The 18,886-nt window shown below is 38.3% G+C and overlaps 1 protein-coding gene across 9 annotated transcripts in view; it reads right to left on the bottom strand.

Moving 5' to 3' along the window:
* Nucleotides 1-18,886, bottom strand: part of STYK1 (serine/threonine/tyrosine kinase 1) — a 63,740-nt gene that overhangs the window by 20,740 nt on the left and 24,114 nt on the right. For 8 of the 9 annotated variants that reach the window (XM_077170052.1, XM_077170048.1, XM_077170049.1 and 5 more), the window contains 4 exons: nt 7,099-7,243; nt 5,643-5,777; nt 2,256-2,522; nt 1,293-1,474 (listed from right to left, as the gene is read on the bottom strand). In XM_077170052.1, the coding sequence (XP_077026167.1) occupies nt 1,293-1,474; nt 2,256-2,522; nt 5,643-5,777; nt 7,099-7,162 (648 nt within the window). In that variant the 5' untranslated portion in view covers nt 7,163-7,243. The remainder of the gene's footprint in view (nt 1-1,292; nt 1,475-2,255; nt 2,523-5,642; nt 5,778-7,098; nt 7,244-18,886) is intronic. The other variant, XM_077170054.1, reaches the window with a different exon arrangement.

The raw sequence follows: 18,886 nt of genomic DNA on the forward strand, positions 1-18,886 counted from the left end.
GTTACAAGTCTATAAGTACCATGAAGGAAATGTTCACAGTGCTAAGAAAGCATATGATGGGTCAGGAGGAGAGCTGATTGATTGCACTGACAGGGGAAGGGTTTTTTCTTTTTTTTATTATAGAAGTTGACAGCTTATAGAAAGATAGTGCAGAAAATTCAGAGGTTGACAGGGAAGGTTTTTGATGACACCTGAAGGATAAAAATAGGTATTAACTATGCTAGGAAAAGAAGGGAGAGGATGAAAAGAGCATGTAAAAGATCTTATGAAATAGAAAGCATACTCGTTTTGAGAAACTGAAAGAAACTAGTGTGCTTGGAGCACAGGACAAATTATAGATTAATAAGCTATTGAAAAGGTTTAAAATGCTAGGGGCTTTCAAATAGTTCAATTTATATCATTGGATAGAAGATGTTGACAGGGTCCCTCTTCCGTGCATATTCAGTGATAGAATAATCAGATGTTGAGGAGGCTTACTTAATGTTATACTGGTCAATGAAGAAGTAAGGAACTAAAAACAGGTAGAATTTCAGAAAGAAGTCAACCAAGGAAATTGTAGGAAACAGGATGTGCACTTGTGTCTGAAAATTTCTGTACATTTTAATTTTTAAAAATATGAGTTCGAGGTGCAAAAACTTACAAGTTGAATTTCTCATTAAGTCCCAAATGCTAGGATGATATTACAGAATGGAGGACATTAACAATAACAACAGCAGTGACAAAATTACAATCATTATTAACAGCAGTTATGTCATTATGTTATTGTAATTATACAATAAGCTACAATTTTATGAGTGCCTCCTATATACCAATCACTGCTATATTTTTAAGTATATCATTTCTTTTACTTTTTATAATGGTATTATTGCACCCATTTTACAGATTCAGAAAACTCAAGCTCAGAGAGGTATGCTCAAAGTCACATAGTTAGTAGGAGGTGGAGCCTAAAGCCAATTCTCTAAACCTGTGCTGCCCAATACAGTAGCAATTAGCTACATATGGCTATTTAAATTTAAATTATTTAAAATTAAATAAAATTAAAATTTCAGTTTCTCAGTCTTGTTAACCACGTATCAAGTGTTTAAAAGCCACATATATGTGGCTGCCCAGTTGGATAGAGTGGATACAGAACATTTCTACCATTGAAAAAATTCTATTGAACAGTGCTGCTCCATTACTCTGTTATGCTATTATAGTGTCTGTATTTTGTAAATGGCAAGGCTAATGGACATATGAACAGCTAGTTAGCCAGTCAACTCTTTCCCTCCTGACACCTCTGCCCTACTTCTCACCCGGCGACAGGTCCAGAGAAAGCTGAGCAGGTCTCCCTGGGCCACATCCTCCAGCACCATATAGAGCGGCAGCCGGTCTGTGCAGCAGCCTTCCAGCTGTACCAGGTTCTTGTGTTTGCCCAGGTACTGATAGAACTGGATTCGCCCTAAGAAATCCTGTACCTCATGGAGTCCAGCTGGTTCTGTGGAGGACAGAAGAGCCGGGGGCAGTGAGTAATCAAATACCACCAAGGAAGGGGGAGGCCTGACATAAGAGGCAACCTCAGATAGGAATTTTCAAGGCTCCACAGCAGGATGAGTGTAGACAAAAAGTAAATAGAAAGGAAACAATCTAAAAGAGCATGATATCCCCAACATCATTAACTCTTGTCAACAGTAAGGTAAAATCATAAACCTTAGAGCTGGGTAAGCCTTCATCTGCCTAAATAGACAAGTGTTATGTTCAGTATTATCTTATTGATGTAGTTAACACCACTGAATTGTGCACTTGAAAGTTAAAATGGGAAATTTCATGTTGTATATGTGTTATCACAATAAAAATTTAAAAATTATTATCACTATATAAGCCTTTTGATCAATGTTCTTATTTGTCCTTATCTTTGTCATTTTTTTCAATGGGTCCACTATCACTGGCCCATATCATGAGTACCAACCAGCAAAAAGAGAAATACAGTATTAGGAAAAGGAGCTAAATAATGAAGAAAAAGACTTGGAATCCTAGTGCAAGTAACATCTAATATTAAGAACTCAGCTCTAACAGCATGCATAAGCAAGAATGTGATAGAGGATAAAAGACCCAGGAAGAACGTTTCTGTCTCAAGCTCCCATCCTCTGTTTCCTTATTCTTCTGCACATAATTGTGATCACTTCTATCTGTTGATTAACATCTTAATGCTTGCAGACTGTTAGCATCACTGACCCAGGCTCAGCAAAGGGAAGTGAGTCAAACATTTCTCATTTTACCTCTTAAAGCCTTGAGGACAACATTCTTAGGCTTAGCTGGGTCTCCAGTATTCATCTGGGCTCGATAGAAGGCCCCACAGCTACCATTGTAGATCTGCTCCATAACTTCTGAGATTTCCTCCCGGGGCACCTGCAGCTTAGCCAGGGCTTGTGTGGTGGCTTGGAGCAGGCTTTCCACTGATGTCTCCTTAAGTGGCACAAGCACATTTCCTCCAAGTCCTGTTGCTTCCTGACTTAGGCCCCTCATTGGAGACATGGGGGTTATGCCTAGAACAAAGAGATGAAAACAAGCTCCTCTCTGCCCAGGGGAATCCAGGAAAGCAGTGAACAACCTGGCAAATAACTTCTTTCAGCAATTTTCTCTCTGGCCTATGTGAGTATGTCGCTTCTTTATGAACCAACATTAATACCAATGTTATAAAGATTATAGAATCTATACAATAATTACCATTACTTCTAGGACAATACAAGATGAATCCCTGGAAAGTGGTAATACATTTCCTTTTTGTCTTCCTCAGAAGTACTCCCCATGAGTGCGGAATGGAAAAAACAAGGAATTTCCCAAGTAAGTACTTGGACCATAGGTGTCTAAAGGCTGTGATAACTGTAGGTGGGGAGAATTATTTATGTCAGTTAAATGGCTTCCAGGATAGAGGGGATGTTTGATTAGTTAATAACTCTAAGCTGTAGTTCTTCCTCCCTCAAGTTGTCCCAAAAGCCAAATTATTTCATATTTCCTAGGATCTCAGTCAAAAATCTTCTGATACTTTCCCCCTTTTTTAGCCAGAATGAACTTTACTCCAGTTGGAAGAGAGGTTCATTCTTCTTACTGTATCTCCATCCATCCATTCATTCATTTATTTCCTCAATAAATATCACCTATACATGCCAAACACTGTCCTAGGTATGAAGAATTGACAAAGCTCAGATTTTTGTGAAGATTAGAGTCTAGTCATAAGGAAGAACAAATGTAGTACATGCTACTAGTGCTATGGAGGAAAATCACAGGATGAGGGAAATGAGTGCTATATTTTTATGTGAGGGTCTGAAAAGTCCTCTCTCAGGAGATGGTTTGAGAAAAGACCTGAGGAAATTGGGAGCAAACCATTCTGATATGAGGAAGAACAAACAAGCCATTGCAGGCAGAACCAAGTAAGGAAAGAATTGAAGGAGATGAGATCAGAGATAGCACAGATCATATAGCGTCTAGCCATGGAAAGGATTTTGCCTTTTTTATTTTGAGTGAGATGGAAGGCATTAACTCATGAGGGATCAGCCACGTTGACCCAGTTTTCTCTTCCTCCTCTTCCCGTAAATGTTATTGAAAAGATTTAAGGTTGTCTAGGAGAAAAGAGGGGAATAAAGAAAAGGATCAGCTCTTCAGGAAACACCTCAGGGGCCTCAGCGTGGAGGGGCCAGTGCTCTTTGGTCTTGGGTGCTCTGCCTATTCGCCTGCAGCGCGCACCACTTTGGGCTGCCTGCTCGTTAAAGCACAGGATTTCAAACAGAATTGATGTGAATGACTTATTCCTTAAAGAAATTTGGACTGTTATAGATAGGGTGTGTATTATATCTAAGTGGGTAGGAAGTCTAATATAAGAACTTGAAATTCAAAGGAGACCATGATCAGAATAAAGTATTTGAATCTATAGGACTTAGGAAATAAGTACATTTAAAAAATTAAGAATTTCATAAAGGAATGAATGAAAAATTATTTCAAATGCTTTTTATAGCATTTGTGCTATTCGTGTGCCGGTTTGAAACTGTTATGTTCCCCAGAAAAGCCATTTCCTTTTAATCCTAATCAATCTTGTAGGGGAAGACCTATTATAGGGTGTAATATTTTTATTAGATCATTTCTATGGAGATGTGACCCACCCAATTGTGGGTGTGACTTTTTTGGGGGGGGGGGGGGTGGGAGGATTGGTGCAAGGGCCAGGAAATAAAAGTGTGGGTATGACCTTTCGATTAGATTCTTTCCATGGAGTTGTGACTCCGCCCATTCAAAGTGGGTCTTAATTAGCTTACTGGAGTCCTTTAAGAGGGAAACATTTTGGAGAAAGCTCACTAACGTCTGGAGATGTAGAAGGAACTGAGAGAGCTGTATGAACCCAGAGACTGAGAGAGAAGGACAGCAGATGTTACCATATGACAGAAAAACCCCACAATCAGCCTTTTTTGAGAAGCAACCAAGATGTCTTTCAGTATGTGAATGGAAAAACAAATTGTGGTATATCCATATGATGGGATATTTGGACATTTTCACAGCCTTTGAATTGAAACTTATCACTTAATATATCCCCTTTATTAAAACCAATAAATGGTGGGTCATGGTGACTCAGCAGGCAGAGTTCTCACCTGCCATACCCGAGACTCGGGTTCAATTTCCCCTCCCTGCCCATGTAACAACAACAACAAAAAAAAAAAAATACTAATCCAGGGGCAGTGTAAGAATAGCTCAGTGGTAAAATTCTTACCTGTCATGTGGGAGACCCAGATTTAATTCCCAGACCATGCACACAACACCCCCCCCCCAAAAAAAAGCCAATCCATGTCTTGTATATTGCATTCCAGCAGCATTAACAAACTGAAACATAGGTCAAGTAAGATGAGGACTGAAAATTAATTGGTCATTGGATTTGTCAGCATAGATTTCCTTGGTGATCTTGGCAAAAGTTGTTTTAGTGGAGTGGTGGGGATAAAAGAGAGTTTGTGAAGAATCAAAGTAGAGAAAGCGAATTTAGACAACTCCCATGAGAAATTTCTTTTATAAGACTGAGCAGACAATTGGGGTAAATTTTTAGCGAAGGATTAAGAATCAGTCATTACAGAGTTTGCATCACTATCAGGAATTATTTCCTTCTTTTTACTCATAGTTTCATGTGTAAGCTGATTCTTTTCATTATATGCTTGTTGACACTTCAGAACATCTGTTTTCATCTCCCACTCACACTTTAAATTCTATTATCACAGCCACTCCTTCTTTATCATATATTCCAGAGGCAAAGAGTAGGGCTGGAATGCATCATAGAGTAAAATGTCATATTTCAAGGCTGCTAACAAAGCCTTAGGCTTTAAACCATAACTCTTCCTCCCCAACCCTGAAGTCCTCACACAGACAAAAGTTTTAATAGTCTAATAAGGAACAGGTCACATGAGGCCTCCCCTGCCTACTCTTCTATTCATCAAAAATCACTTATTGGGCTCCTATTGTGGAGTTCCTAGAGAAGAGTCCATCCCCTCTACCTCCACAGGAAGGGGGGAACCCAAGTCTCTCCCATTGCAGGGACGAGACCTCTAGACTTGGGGCCATTTGGATTTAGGTTAATCTTCCTCCAACCTCCATTCTCCCTATGCCTCTGCCCAGCCCCAAAGTTTGGGCCTTACCTCGGAGTCCAGGAGGCTGCTGGTGAGCTCTCTGTTCTCTGATAAAAAGCCACAGGATTACCCCGAGAAGGATGAGGAAAGCGCCAACCAGGAGGGTTGGGATGATAATGATCTCATACTGCTGCTCCCGGATCACTGGATGGACAGTCCATGAGGAAGAGTGTGAAGAAGCCTCACATGAGGTCCACACAATTGACCCCACCCACCAGTCTTCAGTTCCTCATACCCGAAAAGATCATCTTACACACATATTTAAAATCTCAAACACTGACAATCACAAATGCCGGCAAGGAGGTAGAACAACTGTAACTTTGATTCATTCCTAGTGGGAATGTAAAATAGTACAGCCACTTTGGAGGATAGATTGGCAGTTTCTTACAAAGTTAAACATAGACTAGCCATACACTCTAACAGTCATGCTGCTAGGTGTTTACCCACATGAGTTAAAAATTGATATTCAAAAAAACCACCTGCACATGAATGTTTATAGCAGCTTTATTCATATAGCAGTTGTCAAACATTGGAAGCAACCAAGATGCCCTTCACTAGGTGAATGGAAAAACAAACTATGGCACATCCATACGATGGGATATTACTCAGTGATAGAAAGAAATGAGCTATCAAACCACAGAAAGACATGTAGGTACCAAAAACTCACATGAAAAGAGCCAGTCTGAAAAGGCTATATACTGTATGATTTCAACTATCTGGCATTCTATATGAAAAGGTAAAACTATAGAGACAGTAAAAAGATCAGTAGTTGCCAGGGGTTGGGAAAGGAGGATGAAGAGAAGGAGCACAGAGTTTTTTAGGGCATTGGAACTATTCTGTATATACTCTGATGGTAGATAAATGACATCATGCATTTGTCAAAACCCACAGAATGGTATAACACAAAGAATGAACCCTAATATAAACGATAGACTTTAGTTAGCAATAATGCATCAGTGTCTGCTCATTACCTGTAACAAACATATCACAGTAATGCAAGCTAATAGGAGAAACTGCGTATGTGTGCGTTGAAGGGAGAGGGTATTATGGGAACTCTCTGTACTTCTTGCACAAGTTTTCTGGACACCTAAAAAAAACTGCTCTAAAAAATTCTATTAAATTAAAAAAGAAGATCATCTTCTTCTCCACTTCCATACAATGGAATCACTGACATTATTGGAGTAACTCGAATCAGAAACCTCAATATCATTGGTCTTTAGCCCATCAAGTGTGCCCTGTGCCTCTACTGTCATTTGTCCTACTAGATAGATGATGCAGCTCGTCGCTCTTTAATTAGCACTTGTGCCTTCCCCTTTGAAGAAAATGGTCTCTAGGCCCCATTCCTTTTCACCACTATCTTCATTTCTACTGGAAATCTAATCATCCTCCCTCAAGAACCTTGTCCAGGCCTTAGTCTCCATGATCCTAAAATCATAAGATAGGTATTTATGTTATCTGTACTTACCACATAACTTGTCACTCAGACTGCATTCCAGGAGCATCCGTGTCATCCCCCTCTCATTTCCCATTCCCACAGGGTTGCCTACTCTTGTGCTGGACCCAAAGAGAATGCACAGAGCATAGGTGTAATTCCCAAAGATTGTGTGGCTCTGTTAAAAATAGAATGGAGCACATATCATTTTTAAATGTTTCTACTGACTAGTTATTAAACACATGATTATCTGGAACCCTCTGAGCCATCCATTTATCTCTACCCACCTACTTGATATTTAGGCTAGAAGAACTGTTTTTCTGGCATTTTCTCTTCTCTATCATATGGCAAAGTAGAGGCCTGATCTGGCTTTGTTCCTTCATTCCATTGTTAGGCAAATTATTTTAAAGCCAATGCTTGCCCACTCCCCAGGACTCCTTCAGGACAACTTCATGGTCCTTGGTTTATGTGGGCAAGATCTACCTTACCTACAGTCCTTACTCATGTCTAATTTTCTTTAGCTGCATATCACTTATTTGTTAAACAAAACATTTCATTTTCATTTTTATATAAAGTTAATTCAGATAAAGAGTTGGCAAATTTCAAGAGATGAGTAATGCATTTGCTTTCTTTCTCTGAAACATCTCCCCTCCGTACTCTCACAGCCCATGAACAAGCAGCATTTGTCAATAAAAACTATTTAATTCTGCAGCCCTCAGAGCTCCAAGAAGGTTTCTCTGCCTATCAGAAATAGACAGACAATCATTCTTACTAGGATATACAGTAAAGGAAGTGTCAGTACCAAACCACCTTCTCTTTCTCTCTTTTAAATAAAAAGGAAATATATTCATATGGTTCAAAAATTAAAATACAAAATGGTATATGTAAAAACCTTTCTCCCATCCCATCCTTCTCCATTTATCCAGTTCCCAATTCTCCCCTAAGTGGACTGTACTTATTAGTCCTTGTCTATCTGGCTACAGTTTATGTGCATCACTTTTGAGTCTATGTTATTGGCAAAATATTTGAAATGGCATCTCCAAAAACTTAGTTCTTTCTTTCTGAAGAGTACTGGTGGTTATTTCCCTTCTGTATTCTACAAACTTTACATTTTGTCCTTGTTTGGCAAGACTCTCTCCTGGTTTTATGATCAGCAAAACCTACTTATTTTTCTGATTGATCTGAGACAAACTGATGATTTTTTTTGCTGTCAGGTAGTACTAAATAAGTGAGCCAACTTCATGTTGATTGGACAAAAGGTAAATCAGAAATTAATATTGTACCCTATATGATATTATATTGTGTTGTACAGGTGGTACATTAGCCATATTATGCTGCCTTTTATTGTCACATTATATGTTATGTTTTATCATTGATACCAATAACCACAATATTATTTATTAAGGCAGATTCTCAATGCCTGAAACACAAATGTAAGGAAACCTCCCAATTCCAGCCTGACCCCTTGTTCACTCTTCCTGGAGTTTCATGAGCTTATATGTAGGGATAAAAGTTGAAACAATTCCTTAAGACACAAAAGTATACAGGTGTGTGGTTGGTTGGCAGAAGCCCCAGTAAACAAAGGACCAGGCAGAAGCAGGAAATTTGCTGAGAAGAGAAGGAAATCCTGACTTGTGTGTTTGCACACAGCAAGGGATCAACTAAACCAATGAATAGTTAGACAAAAAAGTCATTCTCATTTATTCTGTAAGTCAAAAAAGCAGGGAAAAAGGTAGTTAAGAAAATTTTCCCGATTCTGTGCAGGAAAAGGAAAGTTAAGAAAATTTTCCCATTCTGTGCAGGATGTGGAAGGAAATGGTACTAGCAAGTAGGTAAGAAACAGGGAGCCTTGAGAGGATGAAGCAAAAGAGATCTTGAAAATAAAACATTAGCTTAGTTAGGAGAATTGAGAAACTACTTTAAAATTTCTCACCACCATCCTCATTCTTATTTCCCTTCCCTTTTGCTTCTTTTTTTTTTTTTTTTTTTTTTTTTTTAGTGTATTATCAGATGCAATTATTTTCCTTCAGGGAGCAGCCAGTTTAACAAGTTTGGCTCTCTGGTCTGGGGAGTAGGTTCTGTGAACATAATCTCTCTTTCCATAGTAAGAGTGGAGGAAAAAAATCAGTCTGTAAGTAGCCAGATCAGACTTATGAGCTCTGCCCAGAAATCAAACCACACACCCACTAACACATAACTAAAGGAAGTAATTTAAAGTTCTCTGTGAACATGTACCCCCAACTGGAAGTGCTCATAGTAGGCTGCACTCAACCACAGGCACATGGTCAAACATACCCACACCCAATGACTCAAACACATGTTTATACCTTTACACACAGATATCACACTTAGCTATTTACAGAGAACCCACCTGCGGATGCAGTATGACCTTTTATCATGCCTGGGTCTCACCATCAGTTTTATTTGTGCATGGGTAGTTTAAAGAAATTAGGCTTATTAACACCTAGCAGCCAAATGAAATTGGTTGCTGGAGCAAAGACACAAATGCTTATGTGATGATGCCCAACACATGAAATCACTTCCCAGATGTTTGTATAATAAGTTCTTTCTAATAATTACAATTTGCCTAGCAGCACGTGGAAGATTCCAAATAAGCCTAGGTAGGTTTTTTACAGTATCTATATTAGGCGTACCCACATATCCATGAAAGGCAACAGGGAAAATCTCAGCACAAAAATCCCACCCAAAGTTCTTATATCGGAAGAGTCTCATATTCATTTGTAACCACAGTATTCCTCTCTTCATCACTTTTCTCCATGCCATTAATATTCATTTCCTACCTGACCTTGCCTGCCCACGTTGTGTGTCAAGCTGAGAAGTCATGCCTTGATGACAAACTTTTCAGGATGACTCTTCCAATGGATCAGATTCTAACCCTCCTGACTATCAGAAGAATATTCTTGGCTAACGTTTCTGAATAATGAGCAAGGCTCTTTCCCCTTCAATTATACCTAGACAGTATTTCCACTGCTTTAAAATAAAAAACAATGTATGTTGACTACTGTGTCTTCTCTTAGCTAGACTGCAAAATACTTAAGTATAAAAAGCATGATCTCACAGTTCTCTTTTGAGGGTCAAGTATAACTAAATTAAGGGCTGGAATCAAGGATCTAGTTAAGTTATGAAATTATTTATTATGATAATGACACTGGAATCAAGGACCTAGTGAAGTTATGAAAATTTTTATTATGATAAGGCTATTTGGCAGTTGCAAAATATGTTTGCATATAGCTTTTCTACTGTTTACACATACCTATACCTACAGTGCCAAGCCCAAACTCTTCAGGCAGAGGTCTAAGGAAGCAATATTATTTCCTCATTTGTGATTATCATTCCTTAATTTTTCTCTTCTCAGTTGCTTCTGACTTTCTATTAGCATACTAAAGGGTTTAGCTGTCCTCTTGCATTGATAATCGAGCAGGATAATGAGCACAATAAAGAGGGAGATACAACAAATACGATAAAAATGAGAGAAGATGAGGTGTGAAGTCCACCCCAAATCTCTGCAAGATAGTCTGTAGACCAAAGAAGTCAATGATTATAACTAGAATTGAACTAAATATTCATATTAACTCTCCAATCTTTTAGATACATACTCACAATATTATGCCACAGTACATCTCTGCATCTGCTTTATTATACTCAAAGACACTTCTATATGTAACAATAATGCAACCCTTACTTAGGGTTTTAATATTTTCTATTCAGTAAACACAATATAATCTCCCAGACACAATTCATAACTTATCCGTGAGTATCTAAAACAAGCTCTTCTTACCAAAATACATCTGCAAATAGGACTGTTCTAAAAGTCAGATTCATTTTCCTGCCAGCCTAGGTATTCTGAGAACTTCTGTGATTGAACTTGAGATAAAATCTGGCCCCAGTCTAGGTATAGGCCACCTGGATTGTGATTAGACCTGTTTTGCCAGCTTCACCCTCAACCTTACCATTTGTTTATCAACATATGCTTGTCTCTTTAAGTAGACAAGGGACCCGCCCTCCCAGATGGATGCCACACTGGGGTTAAGGGAGTTATTAATAGGTATGGGCAGGGGCCCAAAATAGAGAGAAGGAAAAATATAGAGTTAACCATTCCCAAACTGAGACAGTCAGTGTTCTCTCTCAGTCACTCAGCTTTCTCTTCTCCTTATTTCCTTGTTACCCTTTCCCTATCTAGGAGACTCTCATTTAATGGAGTGAAGATGTTAAGATGGGGAGAGATAGAGAAGAACTATTCAGATCCAGAGGATTCCAGAATTCCTTATCACAACATTCTGAAAAGCCAATTCAGAATTCAACAAAAATATATTTTGGAGATGGTAGGGGAAGATGACAGAGTAGAAAGCTCTAGGATTCCGTCCCTCCGCCCGAGTGAATATTAAACAGGCAAGAATATGTGAAACAACTATTTCAAAACTCCAGAATCCAAGAACACTGTACACACAGGGAAGAACAGGAGGAAGAGGCTGGTAAATTATAATAAATATTAGTAAACTGCTTTCTCTGCACTGCCATTACCAGCGCCCATCCCCAACTCTCATTGCAGGCATTCCTGGGGTTTGGCCCCAGGCTAACTCCCTGGTGGCAGAAAGGGACAAAAACGTTCTCTTCCCCCAAAAAGAAGGGTGGACAGAGTGGATCACTGGAGGGTAGGGCACATCATGACTTCTGATTAACAACTTCTGATTAATGACTTCAGATCACCAGGGCCAAGATTCAGAGGGTGGCCACTGCGCCAGTCTCCCAGGCAAAGGCTAAAGACTGACTTGGGAAAATCTTCTCTGGCATTCCCCTCCTTTCCAGAATTTGCCCTCCAGGTGAAAGCAGTTTGAGACAGCAAAGCAGTATAAGAAATGATTGGGGCAGATGGACTGGGGTAAATGTTTACCTGCTTTAAACAACCCAAGAGGGAGAAAGTCTGCCTCCTGGAAAATAGAGGGGCATCCAAATCCCTGTGTGCGGAGGAATTCCAAAGCAATTAACAAATACAAGCCCAAGACACAACACGGGCTGAAAAAGATAGGAAGCACCCTACAGTTGAAGCATTCCCCTTGACAGATCTTCCTGATGGGAGGGCTTACACCTACAAAATCTATCCTATGAGCAGCTGGTTACAAAATCAAGACAAAGACATCTCAGCATAAATCCCAGAGTTAACAATTTAAAACATAAAAATATACACAATGTGCAACAAAAGACTGCAGTGCAAATAAAGAAACAGGAAACAGTGATCCATCCAAAGAAAGAGGATAAAAATCCAGAAAACATCACTGAATAGGACTAGACTGTGAACATACCAGAAAAAGACTTTAAAATATGATTTTTGATACGTTCAAAGAGATGAAGGAAAATGTAGAGAAAGACCTAAAGAAAATTAGGAATGCAATGAGGGAACTATATGAGAATCATAGTAAGAAATAGAATTTTTAAAAGGAACTACTGGAGTTGAAGTTCTGAATAACTGATATGAACTTCAAGAGAAGTTTCAATAGCAGGTTAGAGCTGGCAGAAGAAAGAATCAGCGAACTCAAAGACAAGCCCATTGAAGTGAGTCCAGTTGAGGAGAAGAAAGCAAAAGCAATTATAAAAAAGTGAAAATGGCCTAAAACATCTCTGGGACACCATCAAGTGTGCCAAGGTACACATTATGGGAGTTTGAGAAAGAGAAGAAAGAAAGGACGGAAGGAATATTCAAAGAAATAATGACAGAGAACTTCTCAAACTTATCAAAAAAACATGAATATAAACATTGAAGATAGCTCACAGAACACCAAACAGGATAAGCATGCAGAAAAATACACCCATCATAAATTGATAACATAATAGAATACAAAGAACAAGGTGAGAGTTCTGAAGCTGCAAGAAAGAAGCAACATGTTATGCACAATTAGATTGAGGGCTGATTTTCATCAGAAACCATAGAGACAAGAAGGCAATGGGTTGAAATATTTAAAGTGCTAAAAGAAAACAACTGCTAACCAAAAATTTTATATCTGGTGAAATGTTCTTTCAGAAATGAGCAGTGGGAGGGCCACGGTGGCTCAGTGGCAGAATTCTTGCCTGCCATGTCGGAGACCCAGGTTCAATTCCCAGTGCCTGCCCATGTGGGGGAAAAAAAAAGGGGAGTGGAAAGACATTCCAAGGTAAGTAAAAGATGAGGGAATTCATCACCACTAGATCTGCCCTATGAGCAATGCTGAAAGAATTCTTCAGATTGAAATGAAAGTACACTAGAGAATGTTCAAAGTGACAAAGAAATAAAGACAACATCTAGTAAAGCAAACCATTTGGGTAATTATAAATGGCAGTATTATTGTATTGTAACTCTACCTAATTCCTACTAGTACTAAAATGCAAATGCTTAAAAAAAAGTAATGATTAATCTATGGTTTGGGACAAAGTACAAAAAAAAGGTGGGGTGATGGAGGGTGTGCCAATTTGAGAGGTTTTCCATACCCTAAAAAGTTGTTTTAATCCTGATCCATCTTACAGAAGCAGTCATTTCTTTTTATCCCTATTCAGCACTGTAGTTTGGAAACTTGATTAGATTATTCTCACAGAGATGTGATATACCCAATTGTGGGTATTAACCTTTGATTAGAGGGAGATGTGACTCCACTCATTCCAGCTGAGTCTTGATTAGTTTGCTGGAATCCTTTAAAAGAGGAAACATTTTGGAAAGAGCCACAGAGCCACGAGACCCATGAAAGCCATGAGAACTGCAGAGCCCACGCAGCCCCATGAGAACTGCAGAGCCCACACAGCCAGGGACCTTTGGAAATGAAGAAGGAAAATACCCCTATGGGAGCTTCATGAAACAAGAAGCCTGGAGAGAAAGCTAGCAGACATCACTAGGTTTGCCGTGTGCTTTTCCAGTTGAAAGAGAAATCCTGAATGTCATCAGCCTTCTTGAACCAAGGTATCTTTCCCTGAATACCTTAGATTGGACATCTCTATAGCATTGCTTTAATTTGGACATTTTCACAGGCTGAGAACTGTAAACTTGCAGCTTATTAAATTCACCTTTTTAAAAGCCATTCCATTTCTGGTATATCACAATTCCAGCAGCTAGCAAACTAGAACAGAAGGGTATAGGAAAAGGGTATGTGTATGCTATTGAAGTCAAATTGATATCAAACCAAATATGATCGTTACATATTTAAGATGCTACATTTTAACCCCATACTAAATAAAAAGAAAATAGATGACAAACACATCCAAATAGAAATGAGAAAGTATTAAATATGGTACAACACAAAATAACAAATGAATGTAAAAGTATGTATTAATGGATGAATTGAGAGACTAAAAGGTATAAGACTTGAAGAGACTACATAGCAAAATTGCAGAAGAAAGTCACACATTATCAGTAGTGGCTGTACATGTAAATGGATTAGCCACTCCTGTCAAAAGACAGAGATTGGTAGACTGGATAAAAGCATAGCAAAACTATATGCTGTCTACAAAAGAATCACCTTACATTCAAAGATACAAGTAAGTTGAAAGTGAAAGGAAGTAAATATACCATGCAAGTAGTATCCCAAAATGAACTAAATAGCTAAACTAATACCAGATAAAATAGACATTGTCAAAAACAGTTAAAAGGTACTAAGAAAGTATATTTTATACTGATAAAGGGGCCAATTCAACAAGAAGACATAACAATTTTAAATTTATATGCTCCTAAAAACAGAGCCATAAAACAAATGAAGCAAAACTGAAAGATTTGAAAGGAGAAATTGATGATTCTACATTAATAAGAGGAGACTTTAATACACTACTTCCAATAATGGATAGAACATCTAATCAGAAGATCAATAAGGAAATAAAAGATGTGGGTGATACTCTAGACTAACTAGACGTAACAGACATATATACAACACTTCACCCAACAACAGAATACACATTCTTCTGGAGTGCACATGGGCCATTCTATGGGACAGATTATATTTTAGGTCACAAAATTAGTCACAAATTCAAAAATATTGAAATCACACAATGGGATAAAGCTCTTTTTAGTAAATCAATAACAGAGGGAAAAAGCAAAAATTTTTTAAATAAGTAGAAATTGAACAATGTACTCATAAAAACAACCAATGAGTTAAAGAGGAAATCACAAGGGATATTAAGAAATATGTTGAAGTGGATGAAAATGAAAATAAAACATGCCAAAACTTAGGGGATGCAGCAAAGGCAGTAATGAGAGAGAATTTTATAGTTCTGAATGCTTACATTAAAAAACAAGACTTCATGGGCGGGCCACAGTGGCTCAGCAGGTAACAGTGCTTGCCTGCCATGCCCGAGGACCTGGGTTCGATTCCCGGTGCCTGCCCATGTAAAAAAAAAAAAAAAACAAGACTTCAAATTATAGACCTAACCTCAAAACAGGAAGAACTAGAAAAAGAAGAGTAAATTAAACCCAAAGAATCAGAAAGAAGTAAATAACAAAAATGAGAGTGGAGATAAATGAAATAGACAATCAAACAAAGCAAAAACAATAGAAGCAACAAAACCAAAAGTTGGTTCTTTGAAAAGATCGATAAAATTGACAAATTTTTAGCTAGACTAACAAAGAACAAAAAACAGAGAACACAATGAAAATCAGAAATGAAAGGGAAATATTAATATTGAGTCCACTAAAATAAAAATGACTTTAAAAGAATACTATGAATAATTGTATGCTCATAAATTAGCTAATATAGATGAAATGGACAAATTCTTAGAAACACACAAACTACCTATACAGATTCAAGAAGAAACAGAAGATCAACAAACCAAAAACTAGTAAAGACACTGAATCAATAATCTAAAAACATCCCAGCAAAGAAAAGCCCAGGATGTGATGACTTCAGCAAGGGTATTTTACCGAACATTCCAAGGAGAATTTACACCAATCCTGTTCAAACTCTTACAAAAAAAAATGAAGACAAAGGAACACTCCCTAGTCCATTCTACAAGACCAACATCGTCTTCATTTGAGGAACTGTGCTGGTTTGAAAATATTATGTACCCCAGAAAAGCCATGTTTTAATCCTGATTAAATCTTGTGAGGCAGCAATTTCTTTTAGTCCAAATTCAACACCATAGGGCAGAAACTTGATTAGATTATCTCCATGGAGATGTAACATGCTTAACTATGGGTGTAGCCTTTTGATTAGCTGGAGATGTGATTCCCTCCCCCGCATTCCAGGTGAGACTTAATTAGTTTACTAGAGTCTTTAAAAGAGGAAACATTTTGGACAAACCTCAGAAATGACAGAGCTGACAGAAACTTCAGAGCAGAGCTGACACAGATGCTGACACTTGAGAACAGAGACATGGATGTTTGGAGATACTTAAACCCCAAAAGGCATTGCTATGAGATATTAGGCAAGCCAGAATATGGAGAGAGCCAAAGGAAGCCAAGAAATGAAAACCAGCCATAGAGAAGCAAAGTGAGAAACTCTCACAGGAACAGAGGCTGAAACAGAGGGAGCAAGGGACCGGCAAGGGACCAGTGTGCCTTCCCAGCCAATGGAGGTGTTCCAGACGTATTGGCCTTTCCCTGGATCCCTTAATTTGGACATTTTTATAGGCTTAGAACTGTAAACTTATAACTTATTAAATTCCCCTTTTTAAAAGCTGTTCCAGTTCTGGTATATTGCATTCTGGAAGCTTGCAAACTAAAACAGGAGCTTCAGGAGAAGTTTTTGGTGTTCTTCATGATCCCCTCTAAAGGACAACTTAGAGCCAGTATGTACTCCCTCCATGGTGTCTTGTCCAGTTTTCATTGGGAAAAACTAAATTGGAAAAGTCCTCCCTTGGGTGATCCTCCTCCCAGAATTTGCTCTCCAGGCAAAAGCAACATGGGATGATAAAAGGAACATAAAAACATACAGAGGCAGACAGTCTGGGTCAAAGGACTACCAGCTCAGATACCAAGGAGGGAGAAGTTTGTCCCCTGGGAAACAAAGGGGACAACAAAACTCATGTAAACAGAGGAAATATAAAACAAATAACAACAAAAGCCCAAGGCAAGACACATGCCCAGTAAGACCAGGGAAACCTGGCACACTGTATTTGCCTTGGGTAGACCTTCTTGATAGGAAGACTGAAGCTTGGAAAAAAATCTCTGTTTTATCACCAGCTACTTAAAAAAAAGAGAAAATAATATTTCCAGGGAGTAAATACCAGAGTTAACATTTTAAAATATTAAAATGTACAGTGTGCAACAAAAGAGCACAAGACAAAGATACAGGAAATGATGGCCCATCCAAAGGAAGAGGATCAAAACATGGAAGACACCAATGAAGAAGATGAGAATACGGACATACTGAACAAAGTCTTTAAAAAATTATCTAAAAATTCCTAAGGAGATGAAGGAAAGTACAAAGAAAGAACTAGAGGATATTAGGAAATTAATCAATTAACAACATGAAAGTCTAAGTAAAAAGACAGGTTTTAAAAGGAACTAAACAGAACTATTGGAATTGCAGACCAACTACTGGATTTGAAGACCACAATAACTGAGATGAAAATGCCTAGGAGGGTTTCAAGAGCAGATTGGAACTGACAGAAGAAAGATTCATGAACTTGAAAACAAGACACTTGGAATGAGTCAGGATGAGGAGCAGAAAAAAAAAAGAAATATTAAAGCAAAAATAGCCTAAGACAGCTATGGACACTGTTCTAGTTTGCAAGCTGCTGGAATGCAATATACCAGAAACAGAACAGCTTTTAAAAGGGGGAATTTATCAAGTAGGAAGTTTACAGTTCCAAGGCTGTGAAAGTGTCCAAGTTAAGGCAAAGCTATAAAATTGTCCAGTCTAAGGCATTCATGAAAAGATACCTTGTTCAGGAAAGCCGATGACATTCAGGGTTCCTCTTTTAGCAGGAAAGGCACATGGTGAGATTTGCTAACTTTCTCTTCAATGGCTTCCCAGGGGCTCTTTTTTCCCTGTTGGCTCTGTTGGTTTTGGTGGCTCTCATGGCTCTCTAGCTTTTTCCAAAATGATTCACTCTTAAAAGGCTCCAGTAAGCAACCCCACCTTGAATGGGTGGAAACACATCTCCATGAAAAACAGCTAATCAAAAGTTACAAATTGATCACATGTCCATAGAAACGATCAAAAAGCTCCCACCCAGCAATGTTGAATGAGGATTAAAGAACATGGCTTTTTAAGGGTATATAATAGCTTCAAACTGGCACAGACACCATCAAGCACAATATATGCATCATGGGAGTCCCAGAAGGAGAAGAAAGAGAAAAAGAGTCAGAAGGAATAGTTAAATAATGACAGAGAACATCCCAAACTTAGTAAAAGACATGAATATGAACATCCAAGAACCCAGAGGACACCAAACAGGATAAAAATGAAGAAAAATACACTCCATCATATGTTGATTACACTATCAAATGCAAAAATAAGGAGAGACTTCTGAAAGCTGCAAGAGAAAAGCAAGCTGTATGTATATGGGAATCCCAATACTTCATGCCGATTTCTCATCAGAGACCATGGAGGCAGGAAAGCCAAGGGTTGAAATACTTAAAGTGGTGGAGGAAAATAAATATTAGCCAAGAATTTTATACACAATGAGACCCTCTTTCAAAAATAAATTGGAGATAAAAACATTGTCAGATAAGCAAAAGAGGAGGGAGTATATTACCACTCGACCTGCCCTACAGGCAATGCTAAAGGGAGTTCTTCAGACTGAAATGATAGGACTCTAGACAGTGGTTCAAAGCAGTGTAAAGAAATAGAAACGTGTAGTAAATATAATCATTTGGGTAATTATAAATGGCGGTAATACTGTATTA

Source organism: Tamandua tetradactyla, chromosome 7, assembly GCF_023851605.1.
Source record: "Tamandua tetradactyla isolate mTamTet1 chromosome 7, mTamTet1.pri, whole genome shotgun sequence".
NCBI classification, from domain to species: Eukaryota; Metazoa; Chordata; class Mammalia; order Pilosa; family Myrmecophagidae; genus Tamandua; species Tamandua tetradactyla.